The sequence below is a fragment of the Podarcis cretensis genome (assembly GCF_951804945.1).
Source record: "Podarcis cretensis genome assembly, chromosome: 4".
Lineage (NCBI taxonomy): Eukaryota > Metazoa > Chordata > Lepidosauria > Squamata > Lacertidae > Podarcis > Podarcis cretensis.
Genome location: NC_137173.1, coordinates 1,656,574 through 1,677,660, shown reverse-complemented (window position 1 = coordinate 1,677,660; position 21,087 = coordinate 1,656,574). Strand labels below are relative to the sequence as shown.

Sequence of the window (21,087 nt, the reverse complement as noted above, 5' to 3'; positions counted from 1 at the left end):
ATTTGTTTGGCCCAGTCATGGCATCCCCTCCATCTCCATTGTCAGTCATCTCTCTGGTCAACCCAAGACTGACAGCAGCAAAAACAAAAACAGAAAACCTGACAGAAGCTACTTATCTTTCCGAACAACTCTGAAGCTGACATTTAAGATGCCTGGGCAGTTCAGACCAGCCCAACTGTGGTAGAAGGAGGCAGAACCGGGGGAAGATTGTTCACAGAAAAAACTGTAATCTACTATTTCTTGTGGGGGTGTTAGGTTCCCAGGTGTTGTAGGGGGCGCTGTGAAAATATATGAGGTTTGTCACATAGAGGTATTTTTTGAATTTCCTGGCAGATAGGACGATCCCACACGGAGGCTTACCAAGAGAGGCCACGATCCCACGATTCTCCTCCATGACGTCCTTATGCAGAGCTCTCTGGTCAGGATCCAGCAATTCCCACTCCTCGTTCGTGAAACGAACAGCGACATCTTCAAAGCACACTGGACCCTAAAAGAAAAAGAAAAAGGGAAATGTCCTCCTCTGAGACAGTAGAAATATGATCTGCTACACAATGCTCTGTTGTTTCCTTCTTGTTATTCCTCTTATTATGCTTTGTTATTTCAATAGGATTGCTTTGCTGCACATTTTAATTATGGGCACCTATTTTAACGCTTTAGTTGAATTCTTTTATTCTGCATTTTAACTGTGGGTATTCGTCTTTGTGCAAATAGGTGGTACTCCAGCTTATTTTTACGTTTTTCTGCCTACGCAAGCATCCCAGTTTCCCCAATGGAAGGATCCACTTTCTCCTCTCCTCGTGAGTTGTTCTGGGGAGGTTCCCTCCCAATGCCTTAGAGCCAAATTCAAGGGGTTCATGGGGGCATGGAGAGGGGGAGGAGTGGGGGGCAGGCCCCATTTTGCAGCAGATAGGGCTGGCTAGGTGAATCCTGGACACTATTTGTTATCGTCTGTCCACTGCTTTGAAGCCTATTTTAAAATTCATTGATGAATATAGAAATACAAGAAGCCTAGTTTGGATGGCCATCTGTCTTGGATTATCTAGCTGAGATTTCTGCAGTGCAAGGGGTTGGACCTGATGACCCTTTGGGTCCCTTTCAACTCCAGGATTCCATGAAAACTGCAACTACAGATGAATCCTACTGTCAACAGGGGACTTCCGGGTTAGCGCCTTGGGTAAGGGCGGAATTCCTCTGATCGGGAGGAATTTGCCCTGTGGAAATTCGGGTCTGACCATCACGGCGAAGGCGAAGACCCTTCAAAAATCACAGACGGGGAAGCCTGTGAACGTGGGATTCGGCGGGCACCTTTTGCGCCTCCCCTACTCATGGGGAAACCCGGTTTCGGGGATCCGGAACAACGTGGGGTGAGTGGCATGGTGCTTCAAATCGACTTCTTCTTCCACGGAGCGAAGCCGCACAGCCATTGCTGGAGAGCGCTGACTTTTTCCTGTGGACAATTTGATCTAAAAACTACCTGTGAGTAGAGTGAAGAATTGGATTTTTAAACGGCTTAATTTGGTAATGAAACGGGGGTAGGGGGCTCAAAACAGGAAGTCCGCCTTCCCTTTTGTATATATACTGAAGCAAAGAGGCTGCAAGCTAGAGTCTTGGAAAGCCTATTGTAAATGATTGAACTTTCATCAGTAAAATTTTTTTTAAATCCCCCTTGGAAGCAGGAGAAGAGCGGGGAGTATTTGGACTGTATATATCTGTGGGAGAGTGAAGGAAGTTATAATACCACCGCTCATAACCTGGAAACGGGCTGCAAATAAGACTGACAGACTTCATTGACTGAATAGAACGTGCGTTGACAGCTAGCAAAATAAGAGAGATACACTGTTTCAACTGTCTCCGTCTGATTTTAAAAAGGAGTAAAAGTAGCCGAAAACTGAAACTAACTTTTAACTGTGTTTTAAAAAGTAACATTATGGATCAATACAAATAGCAACTGTTTCCCTCTAGAGCAAATTTTTGAAACTGCTACAAGAGCTGGATCAGGGGATTTCCCAGCTGAAAGATAAGAACTGTGTGACTGTGGGACTGACCTTGGACTTCTCAAGTGTTATGGCAGATGGAAAGGAAAGAATAGATTCGTCAATCCCAGAAAAAACAACAAGGTCTGGGAAGACCTGGCAGCAACCTAGGAGAGCCTCAGCATCTGGCCCCTCGGTTTCCCCTGCGGCTGTACCAGCACATCCCAAACCAAGAGGAATGTCATCAGAAGAGGCCTTAGCACTTGCATTAAGTAAGATAAATGCCTCATTGGAACAGCTTAATAAGAAAGTGGATGCTGCAACTACTAAAATTGATCTAAATACAGAAAGTTTAAATAATTTGGGACAAAAGGTGAACACCAACACAGAAACTATCGAGAAATTGATACAGGAATCTACTTTGATACGGCAGACCGCAGAGGAAGCCAGGGAAAAAGTAGCTGCTGTGGAAGGTAAAATAATACAACTGGAAAAAGAGAGAGTCCCAGCCCTACAGAGGCAACTTGAGGACCACAAGTTGACGCTTTCTATGTTTGAGCTCAAGGAAAAACAGACGAATTTGAGGATCAGGGCTTTACCTGAACTGGAGAAGGACAGCTTGATAGACTTTCTCACGCAGGAGTTTGCAGATTTTTGGGATTTGGATTTGGAGAAAGAGGATTTTAGAATTGTGAGGGCCTTCAGACTTGGAAGAGGAGGGAAGAAAGAGAAGAACAGAATAAGAGACTGTTTGATCACCCTCAGAACTAAAGAAGAGAGAGATAAAATTTTGGGCTGGCATTACCAGAAGTCTTTGGGAATACTACAGTCAAGAGTGGAAATATTTAAAGACATTCCGAAACATCTTTTGGATCTTAGGTCTAATTATAGTGATTTGGTTGCCCTGCTGAGAAAGAACAAAATCATTTTCAGGTGGGAATTTCCCCAAGGTCTATCCTTCAGTTTCAAAGGAAGGAAAATAAAAATAAGATCAGTAGAAGATAAAGTAAAGTTTTTGTATAAATTCGAAGAAGATCTGCAGAAGGGACTTGGAAAAGAGCCAAGAGCATCGGAAAGAAGATCACCTGATAGAGGATTAGAGCAAAGAGCATCGGACAGAAGATCACCAAACAGGGGAATATTGGATAAATCAGCATTATCCTTTGGATTGGATCTCCCAGTGAACGTGTCACCACCACCACCAACAGAAGAAGAACAAGCATTGGGTGCAGTTGGAGGAAAATTAGAGTAATTACATCATGGCATTGCAAGTATTAAGCTGGAATGTGAATGGACTGAACTCCCCGGAAAAAAGGCGGAGAGTCTTTCATTTATTGAAAAAGGAACAATTGGACCTGATTTGCCTACAAGAAACACATGTGATAAGGCTACATAGGAAGATATTGAGCAATAAAAGATTGGGCCATGAATTTATCTCATCAGATAAAGTTAAAAAAAGAGGAGTTGTCCTTTATGCAAAGGAGAGCCTATCACCAAAATTTATATTTAAAGATGATCAAGGAAGATTTGTCGCAATTAAAAATCCAATCACAAGGAGAGAAATTTTTGATAGTAGGCATTTACGCACCAAATGAAGGAAAATTGGATTTTTTTAAGAAGTTACATGAGACTCTGATGGACTATATGGATTACAATATGATTTTGATGGGAGATATGAATGGAGTGGTGTCTACAAATATGGACAAGGCACAGAGACAGGTAGTTACCAAAGATGGCAGACTACCAAAAACCTTTTTTGACATGACTGAAAATATGGACTTAGTTGATATCTGGAGAATGAAGAACCCTCTAGGAAGAGAGGGAACTTTCTTCTCTGAGGCTAAAATGACATGGACAAGAATTGACCAAATTTGGGTAACTAGAGGACTGGCTCCGAAGACCAGCAAAGTGGAAATTTGTCCCAAAACTTGTTCTGACCATAATGCTGTAAAGATGGAAATGAAATTGACTCCAATTGGTTCCTTTAGATGGAGGATGAATGATACTTTGTTTAGGAATGAAGAAGTGACTAAAAAGGCTCAAAAAAAACTTGAGAGATTATTTTGAGATTAATATGAATACTACAGTGGAAAAAAGAGTGATTTGGGATGTAAGTAAAGCGGTTATGAGAGGATTTCTGATACAACAAAATGCAATTAAGAAGAGAACTCAAAATGAAAAAAAAGATAAAATCTTGGAAAAAATAAAGGAAGGAGAGAAGAAACTGAGAGTAAAGCCAAAGTCACAGGAGATCCTGAAAGAGATAAAGCTATATCAAATACAATATATGAAAATGATGAATCAGGAAATAGAATGGAAGATTAAACAGATGAGACAAAAGACATTTGAATCGGCAAATAAGTGTGGGAAATTGTTGGCTTGGCAAATGAAAAAAAGACAAAAACTTAATACTATTACGAATTTGGAAGAGGAAGGAAAGAATATACAGAACCCAGTGGAGATCAGAAAGTGCTTCCAGAGGTACTTTAAACAACTATATATACAGGAGAAGCAGAAAGAGATGGACATTGATCGATTCTTGAAAACAAATGGACTACAGAAAATCTTTCAGGAAAGTAAGTTAATGTTGAATTATAAAATAACAGATCAGGAAGTGGAAGGGGCCATACAGAACATGCAATTGGGTAAATCTCCAGGACCGGATGGTTTGACTTCAAGATACTACAAATCTTTGAAAGAATGGTTAATACAACCATTGAAGGAAGTCTGTAATGAAATACTGGAAGGGAAAAGGGCACCAGAGTTGTGGAAGGAAGCTTATATTACACTTATACCGAAAACAGAGACTGAAAAGACACAACTTAAGAATTACCGCCCCATATCGCTGCTTAATGTGGATTACAAAATTTTTGCAGATATTTTGGTTAAGAGATTAAAGAAGGTGCTTGTAGAAGAAATCCATAAAGATCAAGCGGGCTTTCTCCCGGGCAGACATTTGTCTGACAACACGAGGAACATAATTAATATTTTAGAAAAGTTACAAGTGAATATTTATACTAAAGCAATTCTGATATTTGTGGACGCGGAGAAAGCCTTCGATAATATTTCTTTCTTTTTTTAAATAATATTTATTAAAGTTTTAAATGTTATAAAAAGAGAAAGAGATAACTCCAAGTTAAACAAAAACTTGACAACACATCACAATAAAGAACAAAGATAACAGAATTTTTTTTTTAATAAAATACCGAAAAACAGAAAGGTAGAAACAATTAAAAAACACAACGAACCTTCCCATAACTTATCTTTCATTTGCTTGTTTCCTTGACCTCCTCGCACCTCCCTTTTTTGTATTCTAGTTCGGTTAGCTATCCTATAATTTATCTTTTCTATCCTATAATTTATCCTATAATTTATCTTAATATAATGTAACTTTACCTTTCCTCCTTTCATCCATTAACAATCTATTTTTACTTAATCCTTTATAAATCCTTTCACTTTCTTAACCAGTGTTAATCCTGTACCAGCACAGGGCTTCCGGGTCTGCGCCATCAGCTAATGGCGGATTCCCTTTGATCTGGAGGGGACCGGCTCCGTGGGAATCGGGACTGTACCGCTACGGCGAAGCGGGGACCCTACAGGAATCACAGGTGGTGAAGCCTGTGAACGTGGTACTCGGCGGGCACCTTTTGCGCCCCCCAACTCGCAAGGAAACCCTTTTCCTGGGACAATTGGATTATAAAAGTAACTACCCGTGAGTAGGGGAAATTGGACTTATTTATAAAGAAGGGGAAAAAAAGATTTAATTGGCTACCGAAGCGGGGAGGTCTAAACAGGAAGTCCGCCTTCCGCTTTGTAAATAGATCAAAGCAAAGAGACTTTTAAGCTAAAGCGCTGGAATTACGCTTGAAAAGGACTGTTTTCTAACTCGATAATCTTCTGAACCCCCTACCTGGGAAGCAGGGAAGGAAGGGGGCTGTTTTTGGACTGTATAAACCTGCAAGAGAGAGGGAAAGAGCTTAAAATCCACCGCTCAAACCTGGGAACGGTCTGCCAGTGAAAAAGACTGTTGCTTTTTAGACTGCGTGTTAGCTGTCATTAGAAGGATTTTTGACAGCAAGAGAGATACATTGTGATCAGCTTTAATACTTTGTTTGCTAAAGGGAGAAAAAGCAACTGGAAGGTAACAAAAATTGGAAATGTTTCATTTTCTCGGTTGGAGTCTTTAAAAAAAAGGGAAAGTTACTTCTTTTCTGGACTATTGCAACTGTTTCCCCCTAGAGGGACCCTTAGAAATTGCTACAAGGGGAATTTTCCACTGGTAAACAGGAATTGCTTATCTGAGACTGACCTTGGCTCTTCTGCTGTTTTATTGTTATGGCAGATGGGAAAGTGAAAGTAGACTTGTCATCTTTAGACAGAACAACGAGGTCTGGGAAGACCTTGGGGCAGCGAAGGCAATCAACTGCTGGCCTTCCTATTGTATCTGGGACTGTATCAACACAATCTAAGTCTAGTGGAATGTCTTCAGAAGATGTTCTAGCGAATGCATTGGCTAAGATTAATGAAACTTTGTTACAACTCAGTATGAGGGTTGAAGAGACCAATAAGAGGGTTGAGGAGACAAATAAGAAGGTTGATACTGCAAATTAAAAAATTGACTTAAATACAGAAACATTAGATAGTCTGGGGCAAAAGGTCAACAGTAACACAGAATCTATTCAGAAATTGTTGCAGGAATCGACCTTGACCCAGGAAAAAACTGCTGCTGTGGAATTTAAGGTAGCGCAATTGGAAACAGAGAAGGTTCCAGACCTACAGAAACAAATTGAAGACCATAAGCTGATGTTGTCTATGATTGAATTGAAGGAAAATCAGACAAACCTAAGGATTAGAGCTGTACCTGAATTGGAGAAGGGCACCCTGACAGATTTCTTGACACAAGAATTTGCAGAGTTTTGGAAGTCGGAATTGAAACAAGAAGACTTTAAAATCGTGAGGGCTTTCAGACTAGGAAAAGGAGGAAAGAAGATCAAAATAAGGGATTGTTTGATTACCCTCCGATCTAAAGAAGAAAGAGACAAAATTTTGGGTTTGCATTTCCAGAACCCTTTGATAATTCTGCAATCAAGAGTGGAAATTTTCAAAGATATACTGAAACACCTTTTGGATCTTAGATCCAATTTTGGAGACTTGGTTGCCCTGCTGAGAAAGAACAAAATTATTTTCAGGTGGGAATTCCCCCAAGGCCTATCTTTTAGCTACAAAGGAAGAAAGATAAAAATAAGATCAGTGGAGGAAAAGGATAAGTTTTTGGGAAACCACGAAGAAGACCTGCAGCAAGGACTTGGAAAAGAGCCAGAAGCATTGGACAAAAGTTCACCAAAAAAAGGGAAACCAACGCCAACGACTGATACAGACGAACTACTGGGTGCAGTTGGAGGAAAAGCAAAGTAAGTACATCATGACACTGCAAGCATTAAGTTGGAATGTTAATGGACTGAATTCCCTGGAAAAGAGGGGGAGAGTATTTCATATCTTAAAAAAAGAACATTTGGACCTGATTTGCTTACAAGAAACACGTGACAAGGCTACATCGGAAAATTGATGAATCAGGAAACAGAATGGAAGATTAAACAGATGAGACAAAAGACATTTGAATCGGCTAATAAATGCGAGAAACTGCTGGCTTGGCAAATGAAAAAAAGACAAAAACTTAACACTATCACTAATTTGGTAGTGGAGGGAAAGAACATACAGAATCCTGTGGAGATTAGGAAGTGTTTTCAGAAGTATTTTAAACAGCTATATACACAGGAGACCCAGAAAGAAATGGACAAATGGATTACAAAAAATCTCTCATGAGAATAAATTAATGCTAAATTATAAAATAACAGACCAAGAGGTGGAAAGAGCCATTCAGAATATGAAATTGGGCAAATCTCCAGGGCCGGATGGCTTGACTGCAAGATATTATAGATCTTTGAAAGAATGGTTAGTACAGCCTTTGAAGGAAGTTTGTAACGAAATACTGGAGGGAAAAAAGGCACCAGAGTCGTGGAAAGAAGCCTACATTACACTACATACCGAAAACAGAATCAGAGAAGACACAGCTTAAGAACTACCGTCCCATATCTTTACTCAATGTGGATTACAAAATTTTTGCTGAAATTATGGCTAAAAGATTAAAAAAGGTATTGGTAGAAGAAATTCATAAAGATCAAGCGGGCTTTCTCCTGGGGAGACATTTGTCAGATAACACAAGGAATATAATTAATATTTTAGAAAAATTACAAGTGAATATTAACACTAAAGCAGCTTTGATATTTGTGGACGTGGAGAAAGCCTTTGATAATATTTCTTGGAGTTTCATGAAGAAAAATCTACAGGGAATGGGGGTAGGCCAAGGTTTTGAAAACGGTATAGGTGCAATTTATTCAGAACAAAAAGCTAAGTTAATTGTGAATAATGTAGTGACGGAAGAATTTAAGATTGAGAAAGGAACACGGCAAGGTTGCCCAATATCTCCATTACTTTTTATATCGGTCCTGGAGGTATTGCTAAATATGATTAGAAAGGACCAATTGGTTAAAGGTATACAAGTGGGGGCTAAACATTACAAACTGAAAGCTTTTGCTGACGATTTGGTATTGACTTTACAGGAGCCAGAATCTAGTACTAAAAGGGTATTGGAATTGATTCAAGAATTTGGTCAGGTAGCAGGTTTTAAGTTGAACAAGATGAAAACTAAGGTTTTAGAGAAAAATCTAACTGTGATTGAGAGAGATAAGTTTCAGAGACAGGATTAACATTAGTTAAGAAAGTGAAATACTTAGGGGTTAACATGATTTAGGGGTTAAATGCTGGATTGAAGTGAAAAAGGATTTAGAAACATGGTCAAATTTGAAGTTATCCTTGTTAGGCCGAATTGCAGTGATAAAAATGAATGTATTGCCAAGGATGCTGTTTTTGTTCCAAACATTGCAAATTCTGGACAAAATGGACTGTTTCAAGAAGTGGCAGAGAGATATCTCTAGATTTGACTGGCAGGGCAAGAAGCCTCAAATTAAATTTAAGATATTAACTGACGCTAAAGAAAGAGGTGGATTTGCCCTGCCAGACCTCAAACTTTATTATGAATCAGCCGCATTTTGCTGGCTGAGAGAATGGCTGCTTCTTGAAAACACTGATGTGCTGGATCTAGAAGGTTTTAAGAATGTATTTGGTTGGCATGCATATTTGTGGTATGACAAGGTTAAAACACACAAAGCGTTTAAAAACCACATTGTTAGAAAAGCACTGTTTAATGTCTGGATGAGATACAAGGATTTGTTAGAAAATAAAACCCCAAGGTGGTTGTCACCAATGGAAGCGAAGGCTCAGAAAAAACTCAATATGGAGGCCAAATGGCTGAAATATTGGGAAATTTTGGAACAAGATGGTGACAGAATAAAACTGCAGAGTTTTGAAAAATTAAAAAATAGAGTGCAAGATTGGCTCCATTATTATCAAATAATGGAGGCATCTAATTTGGACAAAAAAGTTGGCTTCCAGGTGGAAAAATCAAAATTGGAAACAGAACTGTTAGATCCCAAAATTTAGAATTTGTCAAGAATGTATAACTTGCTGTTGAAATGGAACACTCAGGATGAAACGGTGAAATCTGCTATGATTAAATGGGCACAAGATGTTGGACATAATATTATGATGGCTGACTGGGAAAAGTTATGGACCACAGGTATGAAATTTACGGCATGTAATGCCTTAAGAGAAAATTTAATGAAAATGATCTATAGGTGGTACATGACACCAGTCAAGCTTGCAAAAATTTACCATTTGCCCAAAAATAAATGTTGGAAATGTAATGAGACTGAAGGTACATTTTTTCATCTTTGGTGGACATGCCCAAGGATTAAGACATTCTGGGAGATGATTTATAATGAAATGAAAAAGGTATTTAAATATACCTTCCTGAAGAAACCAGAGGCCTTTCTCCTGGGCATGGTCGGCCAATTGGTGTCAAAGAAGGATAGAACTTTCTTTATGTATGCAACAACAGCAGCAAGAATACTCATCGCAAAGTATTGGAAGACACAAGATTTACCCACCTGGGAAGAATGGCAGTTGAAGTTGATGGACTACATGGAATTGGCGGAAATGACTGGCAGAATCCGAGACCAGGGAGAAGAGTTGGTGGAAGAAGATTGGAAGAAATTTAAAGATTACTTACAGAAACACTGTAGAATTAAGGAATGTTAGAAAGATGTTGGAATGAAGTTACATGGCTTTAGAAGAAATGCTATAAAGAATTAAGTACAATAGATTGTAAATAGGTTTAAGGGAAAAATAAGGTTAGAATGTGTTGAGATAAATTATAGGACAGAAAATTGAGGAAGATGGAAAGGATTTGCTGAAACAATTAATTGAAGTGGAATACAAAAGAGGGAGGTGTGAGGAGGTCGCTGAAACAAGTAAATGAAAGATAATAATATTGAAAGTATTGGATGTGTTTTTTTTAATTGTTTTTGTTTTGTTCTGTTATGTATAGGTAGTGTTTTTGTTTTAGTATTGTATTGTATTGTTTTGTTATATTAAACTTTTTTTCTTTTCTCTTTGTAATTCTTAAATTCTTCATGAGAACAGCAGCTCATTCCCTGAGCCTCTTCCTCCACAAAAGCAATTGCTGAGAGTGAAGTCCCCCGGCTCCCCACAGCTTTCCAAGTCTCCTCCTCTCTGGGGTTTCTAGCATACGATTGAACAGTGCGCCAGTGTGCAGCCTGCCTTTGCTCCTCCATTGTCAGACGTTTCCTGGCTCCGAGAGACAAGCAGGGAGGGGGGCTTCTGGCAGAAGGAGAGGGAGCCCCCAGTGGCTCCTCCTTCTCCTGACTCACCTCTGCCTCTCGACCTCCCTCCTCCCACTCGCCTCCTTCCTCTTCTGCCTCTGATTCTGCACTGCATTCTGCCTCAGAGTCTCCCAGTTCACTAAGCCCTGTTACCCCTTCAGCTTCTGACACCTCCTCTTCCCAAGCTTCTCCCTCTGGCCGCCAATCCTTCCTCCACCTTCACTCCTTGGGCTCAGAGCAATCTTCCCTTCCTGGTTCCCCGGCTGCTTCCTCCCACCATTCCTCTGTGCCCAACCAGTCCATGACATTGCTCCATCCCTCGGCCTCTGACCCCACAAGGCAGCTTCCCCTGACCTGATCTGGTTCCACAGCCACTCCTTCCCTTCTGCCCCCATGAAAAGATGGACCAGGAGGTTTTGCCGGCATCATTCTTTCACCTGCAAAAGAAAAAAAGGTAAGCAGGATGCTAGGAGTGCCTGCTTCTCTCACAGAGGAAACAGGACATCTCTAACTACAGATGGGCTTTGAGAAAGTCTTACCTGCTGAGTGCAGTTGAAGGTTTGTGCCCATTTCATGTTAGGTGTGCAGAAATACATCTCTCCTCCTCTGAACCCTTGTTCCAACCCCCACCCCTCCAAAAAATAAAACCAAGATGAAAAGAACTCTCAGATGAGTTGGAAAACCAACAGAACGAGACCAAACAGAGAAAAGCCACCTTCCTCCTTACCCAGTGGCCTCTCTCTGGTGTCCAACGGAGGCCTCTCTGCCTCACAGGAATCCAGGTCCATTTCTGCAAAATGATCCCTTTTCTGAAAGAACAACAAAAATTCAAAACAGTAAATGAATGGTGAGAAATATTAGAAAGAGAACGCAAAGACAGATACTTTAAGGGTGTTAGATCTCATTCCCTGAAAATGGATGGGCCATCAGCAGACCATTTTTGGATGTTCTCCATCCTGTTTGGAGCCCCTTGGGATTATCCAGAGGAAAGTCTCTCTCACCTGCTCTCTCTCCTCTGCCTGACTCAGGAGGAAACCTTCGGCCAGGGCCACCACCTGGGAACTGGTCTCTGCTCCACAGTCCCTCACCCAGCTCTCCATCTCCTGTGGAAGAACAGCCAGGAACTGCTCCAAGATCACCAGGTCCAGCATCTCAGCTTTTGTGTGCCTTTCTGGCTTCAGCCACTGACGATCAAGGTGGTAGAGTCGCCTGCAAACCTCTCGGGGTCCTTTGGCCTCCTGGCAGCAGAACTGCCTCAACTGCTGGCTCTGCACCTCTAAGCGGATGGTGTCCTCCTCACCCAGGATCTTCTGCTCAGAGTTTTCCCAGAATCCCCCACTGCTCCCAGTTTGGATGACATGGCCTCTTCCTGTTTCAGGGCCAGCTGAGTCTTGCTCATCCATCTGTGCTCTCAGGAAGCCTCTGAGAGATCAGAAGGAACCTTTTGGTCTTCTGCCAAGTTCTGTCTGTCTGAATGAGAAGCTTTAGGAAATCCTACAAAGCAAATACATTGTTCTGTTACAAAAGTTGTACAATATCAGGAGAAAAGGTTCCCTGAGCAAGCATGGATGAGTCTTGCTGGGAACCAGGGTAGGACTGCACCACAGCCCAGACTTTGAGCTTTCTTTCTAAAAAGGAGGAGGAGGAGGAGGAGGAGGGGGAGGAGGGGGAGGAGGAGGGGGAGATGGAGGCCTCTAGAAGGGAGAATGTGGAGGCAAGAGAAGAGATCAAAGCGAGGCGAATCAGCCTGGTTGCTCCTTCCTTCCAGTCAATGCATGGAGTCAGAACTGATTGACAAGGGAGTCATTGGTTCCTAGTGAAAAATGACTACGTGTGTTGAATCTGAATCTCCTTCCTTGTAGCTTGAAGCCATTGGTTGGAATCCTGCGCCCAGGTGACATGGCTCACCTATCTCCTCTCTGTCTCCTCTCTTTTCCATGTAAACATACCCAGCTCCTCATAAAGCTTGGCTTGATCTGCTTGGCTGGCCTCCTCTGCCAATAGGGAGAAAGAAAGAAGGGAAACAAAGAAAGAGGTTTGGGAGCAACCATTCAGACACGTTTCCTCTCTTGTGCAATGACGCTGACCCGTGTCACACACAGCAGAAGTCCTACTGATAATCTTATTTAAAGAAGCTAGATTTCTATCTGCTAGATTTCCCAGGGGGCTCTGAATAATTATTTTTCTGGAAGGGGGGCGGGAACCTCCTCCCCTCCCCCCCCCACAAAAGATCTAAAGGAAGGAGACAGTTCCTGCCACCTCGCCCCTCCCTGGCAGGACCCCCTGCTCCCTGGGGCTCGCCCCCCCCCCCACATGAGCCACCCTCTCCTGCTGCAGCCCTGGGACCCCCACTCTCCCCACTGCACCCTCGGGGGGGGGGAGAGAGAGGAGACTCACCAGATCCCCTTGGAAGAGAAGAATGCAGCCTTTGCAGTAGCAGAAAGCAACCCCGCCCCCCCTTGCAGGAAGGGGAGGGAGGGGATTTTCCTCTGGAGGACCTGGCCCCCCTTTACTTCCTGTCCTCTCTAGGACTGCAGCTCATTTCCCTTTAACCCTTGCAGAGCCGAGTCCACCCTGCTCAGTCCTCTCTGCCTTTTCTCTCCTGCATTGCACAATCCCAGAGATGCTCATTTTATTTTTGCTCTTGGTTGGTCTGTGATCCGCTCCCTCCCTTGGCCAGAAAGTGGAGGAAGAGGTTGCAGGGAAAAGGGGTTTGCAGGAAGCAAGGAAGCTCCTCCTAGAATGGGAGGGGCCCTAAGGGTCATCTATTCCAGCCCCCCTGCAAGGCAGGAATCCAACCTCTGCTTCAAAACCTCCAAGGAAGGAGAGTCCGCCATCTCCCAAGGGATTCTGCTGCTCTTCCCGTCAGAATGTTCTTCCTGCTCTTTAGGCAGCAGAAACTGCTTTCTGGTCCTCTGGGTCCCTTATTCTGGGTGCTCCCCTCTAGGGCAGGAGAAAACAAGCTGGCTCCCTCTTCCATGGGTCAGCCCCCCAGATATTGAGAGGTGGCTCTCAGGTCTCCATCCAGGCAGATTTTGTCTCCATCTGGGTTTGTTATTTCTGGCATGGCTACCTGTCTGGCACTCAGGTACCAGGATGCCAGGGATTATCCCTCAGGCAGAGGGGCTGCTGAGTAGCTGAGCTCACATGTCCATAAGAATTTCTGAAGTTTTCCCAGTGAGCCAGTACAGAGATACATTTATCAGTTGACAGGTATGTGAATGAAGCTGAATGATGGAAGATTCAGGAGGGGGGGGGGCGAGAAAGCCCTTGTTTGTGCACATAGTTATTTTTAATAGTTTAATAATAGTTTTAATATTTAATGCTAATTTGTTTTAACACTCAATTGGTAGCCGCCGAGAGTGGCTGGGGAAACCCAATCAGATGGGTGAGGTATAAATAATAAATTATTATTATTATCATCAGGTTGCCAGAGGAGGGAGTCAGGCTGCACTCGTTTCTCTCTGGTCGGGGACAGAGGGTGGCGCTCGGGGGGAATTGTCATCGCGCCACTCCTTGGTGTGTGGAGTGCCTCAGGGTGCGATTCTCTCCCCGATGCTTTTTAACATCTTTATGCGCCCCCTCGCCCAGCTTGTCCGGAGTTTTGGACTGGGTTGCCATCAGTATGCTGATGACACCCAACTCTATCTGTTGATGGATGGCCATCCTGACTCGGCCCCAGACACACTGACCAGATGTTTGGAAGCTGTGGCTGGATGGTTACGTGGGAGCCGGTTGAAGCTAAATCCTTCGAAGACAGAGGTCCTCTGGCTAGGGCGGGGCGATATGGGATTGAGGGGCAACTCCCATCTCTTGCGGGGGCACAATTAGTGCCAGCACCGTCCGTTAAGAGTTTGGGTGTAATCTTCGATACCTCCCTCTCTATGGAGGCGCAGATTACAGCTATAACAAAGGCGGCATTTTTTCATCTCCGCCAAACTAATCAGTTGGCTCCTTACCTCTCTCGCCCTGATCCGGCCACTGTGATCCACGCGATGGTCACCTCCAGACTGGATTATTGTAACTCGCTCTACGTGGGGCTGCCCTTGAGACTGACCCAGAAACTCCAGCGGGTGCAGAATGCCGCGGCAAGACTCCTTATGGGGTCTTCGCTGCGAGATCACATTCACCCGGTGCTATACCAGCTGCACTGGCTCCCGATGGAGTACAGGATCAGGTTTAAGGTGCTGCTTTTAACCTTTAAAGCCCTATACGGCCTAGGACCCTCGTACCTACGGGACCGCCTCTCCTGGTATGCCCCACAGAGAAACCTACGGTCTGCAAATAATAACATCCTCAAGGTCCCAGGCCTCAGAGAGGTTAGGCTGGCCTCAACTAGAGCCAGGGCCTTCTCAGCTGCGGCTCCAATCTGGTGGAACGCTCTGTCACAAGAGACTAGGGCCCTGCGGGACCTGACATCTTTCCGCAGGGCCTGCAAGACAGAGTTGTTCCACCAGGCCTTTGGTCAGGGCGCAGCCTGACTTCCTCCTCTGGCAACCTGCACAGAATCTTGCTTAATCAGTTGCCATTAATTTGATTTTAATTGATTTTTATAATGAAATATTTTTAGAATGTGCGATTATCTGATTGTTTGATTGTTTGATTGTTGTTAGCCGCCCTGAGCCCGGCTTCGGCTGGGGAGGGCGGGATATAAATAAAATTTATTATTATTATTATTATTATTATTATTATTATTATTAGATGGGCAAAGAAAAAGCGATTGATATGCATTGTATGTGCAATATAACATTGTGCCACCGGATGGTGCAGTGGAGTCCTGATTTTCTCTACCTGTTTTCAGTGTTTGAATTTACAACACCTTTAACTGAAGCGCTTCGTTGATGTATCCAGACTCTAGATCCAGCCAGTTTAGAAACCACACTTCTGTGACCCCATGACTGAGGGTGGTCGACGGAGGGGGGGTGGGGGTGGGCGGCAGAAAATGTTGACCCTGTGGGCGACAGCTGGGAGAAAAGTTTTCCATTTTGGGAAAGGGATCCCAAAGGATTTCCCTAGGAAGTGTTTTATTCAGTCTCACCTGCAATAATGTGGCTTGGACACTCAGAAACACAAGGAGAACGTGGAATTGATTGGCGAACCTCCAAGGAAGGAGAGCCCACCAGCTTTGCACTGTCAAGCAGCTCTTACTATCAGGACGTTCTTCTTGATGTTTCGTTGGAATCACTTTTCTTGTAACTTGAAGCCATTGGTTTGAGTCCTACCCTCCAGACCAGAAAGGAGGTGGAGGAGGAGGAGGAGTTTGGACTTGATATACCGCTTTATCACTACCCTAAGGAGTCTCAAAGCGGCTAACATTCTCCTTTCCCTTCCTCCCCCACAACAAACAGTCTGTTCGGTGAGTGGGGCTGAGAGACTTCAGAGAAGTGTGACTAGCCCAAGGTCACCCAGCAGCTGCAGGTGGAGGAGCGGGGAAGTGAACCTGGTTCACCAGATTATGAGTCTACCGCTCTTAACCACTACACCACACTGGAGAAAACAAGCTTGCTCCATCTTCCATGGGGCAGCTCTCGAGAGATTTGAAGATGACTCTCAGATCCGGTCTCAGTCTCCTCCTTCCCAGGCTAAACACCCCCAGCTTGTCAAGACCCTTCTTCAACTGGGGTGCCCAGAATAGGACCCAGGACTCTAGGTGGGGTTTGACCAGGACAGAATAGATCAGTACTATGACTTCCCTTGGACACTGCACTTCTGTTAATGCAGCCAGAATTGCATTAGCTTTTCTTGTTGCTGCATCATGACACACTTTTTATTTCTTGCTCCACCACTTTAATTTCACCTGCAACACATCTACACCAGCAGAAGTTACCATTAGTTTTCCACATCCTTCACTTCCTTAGACCTTTTGGCCAGCAGATTTATCATTTGTGGAAAGTTCATGTACAGCCATTTGATGTGTGAGAGGTCTATGCTACTTACCTGTGTATAAATCCTTCAGAGTCTCTTCAGAGACCCTTAACAAAACTACTGAGGAAGAAAATAACTTTTTTAAAAAAAATTTCCCTCAATGCAGAATCATAACAAAAATTACAAACATTGAATCCAAAATAATACTATACAAAAAAAACGAACAAACAAAAAAACAGAAAAGAAAAAGGAAACAAAACAAAGGAAACAAAACAAAACAAAAACAAAAAAGCACACATCTACAGAAAAAAAATGTATCATTACGTACATAAACACATATTGACTTCCTTCCTTTGTTCTAAGACCTCAAAAAATTTACTCTTACTATATTGTTGTGTCTAATTAGATTACTTCCACCTTTGTACTTTTTTTTACACCATTTTTCTTTTTCTTTAACCCTGTAAAGCATCATTCATTACATACCAGTATACTAACTCCAGAACAATGTTTTTTTCATATACTCTTTAGCACAACCCCATTCTTTTAATAATTTCTGGTCCGATTGTCCCCTTATGTATGCTGTGAGTCTTGTCAGATTTATGCATTCACAAAATTTAATTTGCCAATCTTTCACTGATGGAATTTTTCTCCCTTTCCAGTTTTTTGCTATAAGCATCCTGGCAGCTGTTGTTGCATAAAGGAATACTTTCCTTTGATTTTCGGGAATATTATTTGTAATTAAACCTAAAAGGAATGCCTCCGGTTTTTTACTGTAAGATATTTTAAACATTAAAATAACTTTAAGAATCACACAGAACAAAGATATAATAGTTACAGTGGTGCCCATGGCAATTTTCCCAAATGTGCCCACAGGAGCAGCCAAGAGCCCTGACTTCAGGTCAACCTTCAGCAAGAAGTTGGTTCTCGGTTCCACCCCTCAGCTAAGAGCCAGCATTCAGCACCTCTTCCCAATTTGGGAGAAGAGGAGAACTGCCTGCTCCCGAATCTCCTTGGTTTTCACCCCGTAAATTATGGGGTTCAACATGGGGGGAAGAAGCAGGTACATGTTGGCCAAGAGGATGTGGACGTACCGGGGGATGTTCTGGCCAAAGCGGTGTGCCAGGATGGTGAAGTAGGCTGGGGTGTAGAACATGAGGATGACGCAGACGTGGGAGCCACAGGTGCTGAGTGCCTTTCCCCGGGCATCTCTAGACGGCATCCGGAAGATGGACCTTAGGATCAGGACGTAGGAGACCGCAATGAGCACCATGTCCAGCCCCGTAGACAGGAGAGAGACGGCTAACCCGTAGATGTTGTTGGCGGTGATGTCTCCGCAGGACAGAGCGGCCACAGCCATGTGCTCACAGTACGTGTGGGGAATTACGTTCGTCTTGCAATATGGCAACCTCTTCAAGAGGAAGGCAAAGGGGATGGCTGTGCAGCAGCTGCGGACCACCCCAGCAACCCCCATCCGGACCATCAGCCGAGGCGTCAATACCGTGGTGTACCTGAGCGGCCTGCAGATGGCAACATAGCGGTCAAATGCCATGGCCAGCAAGATGGCCGACTCTGAAACAAAAAGGAAAACGAGCAGGGAAGTCTGGGCAATGCAGGCGGCGAAGGGGATCTCCCCGGCATCCGCCCAGAAGATGTCGAGCATTTTGGGCACCGTAGTGGAGGTGAGCATGAGATCGGCCCCCGCCAGAAGGGAAAGGAAGAGGTACATGGGCTGGTGGAGGCTGCGCTCAGTGGCGATGATCAAGAGGAGGCCAGAATTCCCTGAAAGGGCCACCAGGTAAATCAGGAAGAAGGGGATGGAGATCCAGAGGTGGAGATCCTCTTTGCCTGGGATGCCCACCAGGATAAAGAAAGAAGGGCTGGTGCCTGTGTGATTGGAAGGGGACATGGCAGACATGACTTCTCAAAATCTTCCAGCCGGCTTAGAGGAACAAAAGAGGTGCTTGGTGATGGTGAAGCCGGAGCGATTGGCAGCCACCAAGGTGTGGGGAAGCTTCTCTCTTGGCACCCCTGTGAAAACGGGAGGAATTGCCAGGGCCAGCCCAGTTAGCAGCCACTGGCTTCATCCATCCAGGAAGAAGCTAGTGGATGCTCTGTGGACACACATTTACAATCACACACACAATCACACACCTGCTCCCACCCAACTCCTCCCAGTGTCAAGCTGTGACTCCGCCGAGATTTATCGGAGCAGAGGTGACTGGAGAACAGCCCCAATAAACTGCAAAGCGCCATGCTGAGGTTACTCTAGGGAGGGCATTTTCCTAGGGTGCCCTTAGAAAAATCTGATCCCATCCGATTGCCGTGCCTCATAAGAACGTCAGATTAGAAAGAGCTTCCAATGACCGGCTGGTTCCTGAATCCTCAGCTGGGCTGCTGGCTACTCCCCTTCAGCAAATTTAGGGGGCACATAAAATGTGCACCTACAAAGCAGGGCTCACTTTCTCTTCCATACTTAGGGCAGACTCAGATAGGTAGCCGTGTTGGTCTGATACAGTCAAAAGAAATTAAAAATTTGTCCAGTAGCACCTTAGAGAATACTAAGTAGTTCTGGGTATATCTGAAGAAGTGTGCATGCACACGAAAGCTTATACAGTGGTACCTCAGGTTAAGTACTTAATTCGTTCCGGAGGTCCATTCTTAACCTGAAACTGTTCTTAACCTGAAGCACCACTTTAGCTAATGGGGCATCCTGCTGCTGCCGTGCCGCCGGAGCACGATTTCTGTTCTCATCCTGAATGAGAATTTCTGTTCTCATTCTGAAGCAAAGTTCTTAACCTGAGGTACTATTTCTGGGTTAGCGGAGTCTGTAACCTGAAGCGTATGTAACCCGAGGTACCACTGTACCCAGAACTACTTAGCTGGTCTCTAAGGTGCTACTGGACCATTTTTTTATTTTTATTTTTATTTATTAGGGCAGACTGACTTCTTCTGTCTGGTTCCACAAGCTGCTTGACAGATTTCCTGGCCAGCAGTTCCAACACTGATTCAGTACTCCGTCTTCTCCCGCCCCATCCCCCAATAACTTCCTTCCTTCCTTCCTTCCTTCCTTCCTTCCTTCCTTCCTTCCTTCCTTCCCTCCCCCCCCCCCCCCGCTTCCTTTTTAGTAATCTCTTCACTTATAGGAAGAGTCCTCTTTTGAAAACAAATATGACAGTGTTGGGTTTTCTGGGCCATCCCTTCTCTACCCCACCCTCTGCTTTTATGCCCCTCCTTGCCCCCTGCTTTCCTCGCAGGCTCTACTGCCCCCCCCCCCAGCCATTCAGGTATTCCTGTTCTAGCCGGGAACCCAGACATGGAGAGCAAACAACTCACCAAGACCCAGCTCTGGGTCTCTTTCCTTCTTTGTGCTGGTCAGGGGTGGACTTGGGTAATCTTTGGTAGTATGGCACTCTGAGTGAGGCCAATATTTGGCGCCCCAAAATGAATCTACTCAGTGGTGGGTCTTCTCAATTTTGCCCCTCCTCGGATCAGGGCCGTGTGTCCAGTTCTGGTGCTGATCTTCAGACTACGAAGCTCTCCCTGGTAGAAACAACCAGTCAGGGACTACATGACATTTCCTTTCCTGCTGTCAGGTATGTTCTGTTTATCCATTTTTGCCAGTCCTGAGGCAATATACAGTCAGAACTGGGACATTGCTGTCCTGACAAACTGGTGAAAAATCCGAGTTATTAGACCCAAGATGGACCACCAAGTGGCTTCTCCAGACCACCTCAGAAGAAGCCATAGGAAGCATTGGCCAGAGCAGCAAATAGTGGAAGTTTATGTGTCCTCCTCTTCCCTGCCTCAGAGTCCCAGGAGCCTGGAGCCAATTAGACTCCAGAGGAATAAAGTCGGTTGCGTGGCGAGTCCCCCCCCCAGGGAATTTGAGACACAAGACACCAGAGTTTAAGGTTAATGGGTCAAATTAGGCCACAACTTTATTTATTACAGGAATTGAGGGGTATTGGCTTAGGCATTGGTCCTATCAGCTAACCGGCTTCAGCCCTCGTGGATGAAGACCAGCAAGGGTTAACCACCAGTAGGGGGAGTCCTGCTGATGCACGTCAACTAGGAGCTCCCCCGGGGTCACCGATCGGGGGCGTGCCGTAGGCCCACACCTCCATAGGCTTAGGACGAGGCCACGCCCCCCGGAATCCTTTACCAGACTACCCTTCGATTTGGGGGGAAGGTGATGGCGCTTCCTCCCCCCTTTTAATCTGCATAACAATACCCCTACCAATGCCTAACCGCCAATGCCCGGGAAGTTATGACGATTGCTACGAGGTAGGCGAAAAAACCAAATGGCTGGTGCCAATTTGCCAGATGGCAAAATTCCTACCAGGCCCCTTGACGGTGACCAACCAAAGTCCATAGCAAGGTCGGAAAGCCTACCTAAAGCAATGCAGCTGGAGTGCGGCAATGCAAAGAGGGTGGTCCTCGGCCGCGCC

General features: G+C 44.4%; 2 protein-coding genes across 4 annotated transcripts in view; both read right to left on the bottom strand.

Moving 5' to 3' along the window:
* Positions 1 to 13,224, bottom strand: part of LOC307214702 (uncharacterized protein) — a 95,059-nt gene extending 81,835 nt beyond the window's left edge. For 2 of the 3 annotated variants that reach the window (XM_079973611.1, XM_079973609.1), the window contains exon 1: positions 12,724 to 13,062. The gene's annotated coding sequence lies outside the window, so the exon portion shown is untranslated. Of the gene's footprint in view, positions 1 to 12,723; positions 13,063 to 13,171 lie in introns of those variants that run through there. The other variant, XM_079973615.1, reaches the window with a different exon arrangement.
* Positions 13,225 to 17,455: 4,231 nt separating this feature from the next.
* LOC307214966 (olfactory receptor 52Z1P-like) lies at positions 17,456 to 18,554 on the bottom strand (the record flags this gene model as incomplete). Its single annotated transcript, XM_079974082.1, has 1 exon — positions 17,456 to 18,554. One exon carries the CDS (start codon positions 18,552 to 18,554, stop codon positions 17,595 to 17,597), a length of 960 nt encoding a protein of 319 aa, XP_079830208.1. The 3' UTR covers positions 17,456 to 17,594.
* Positions 18,555 to 21,087: the final 2,533 nt, after the last annotated feature.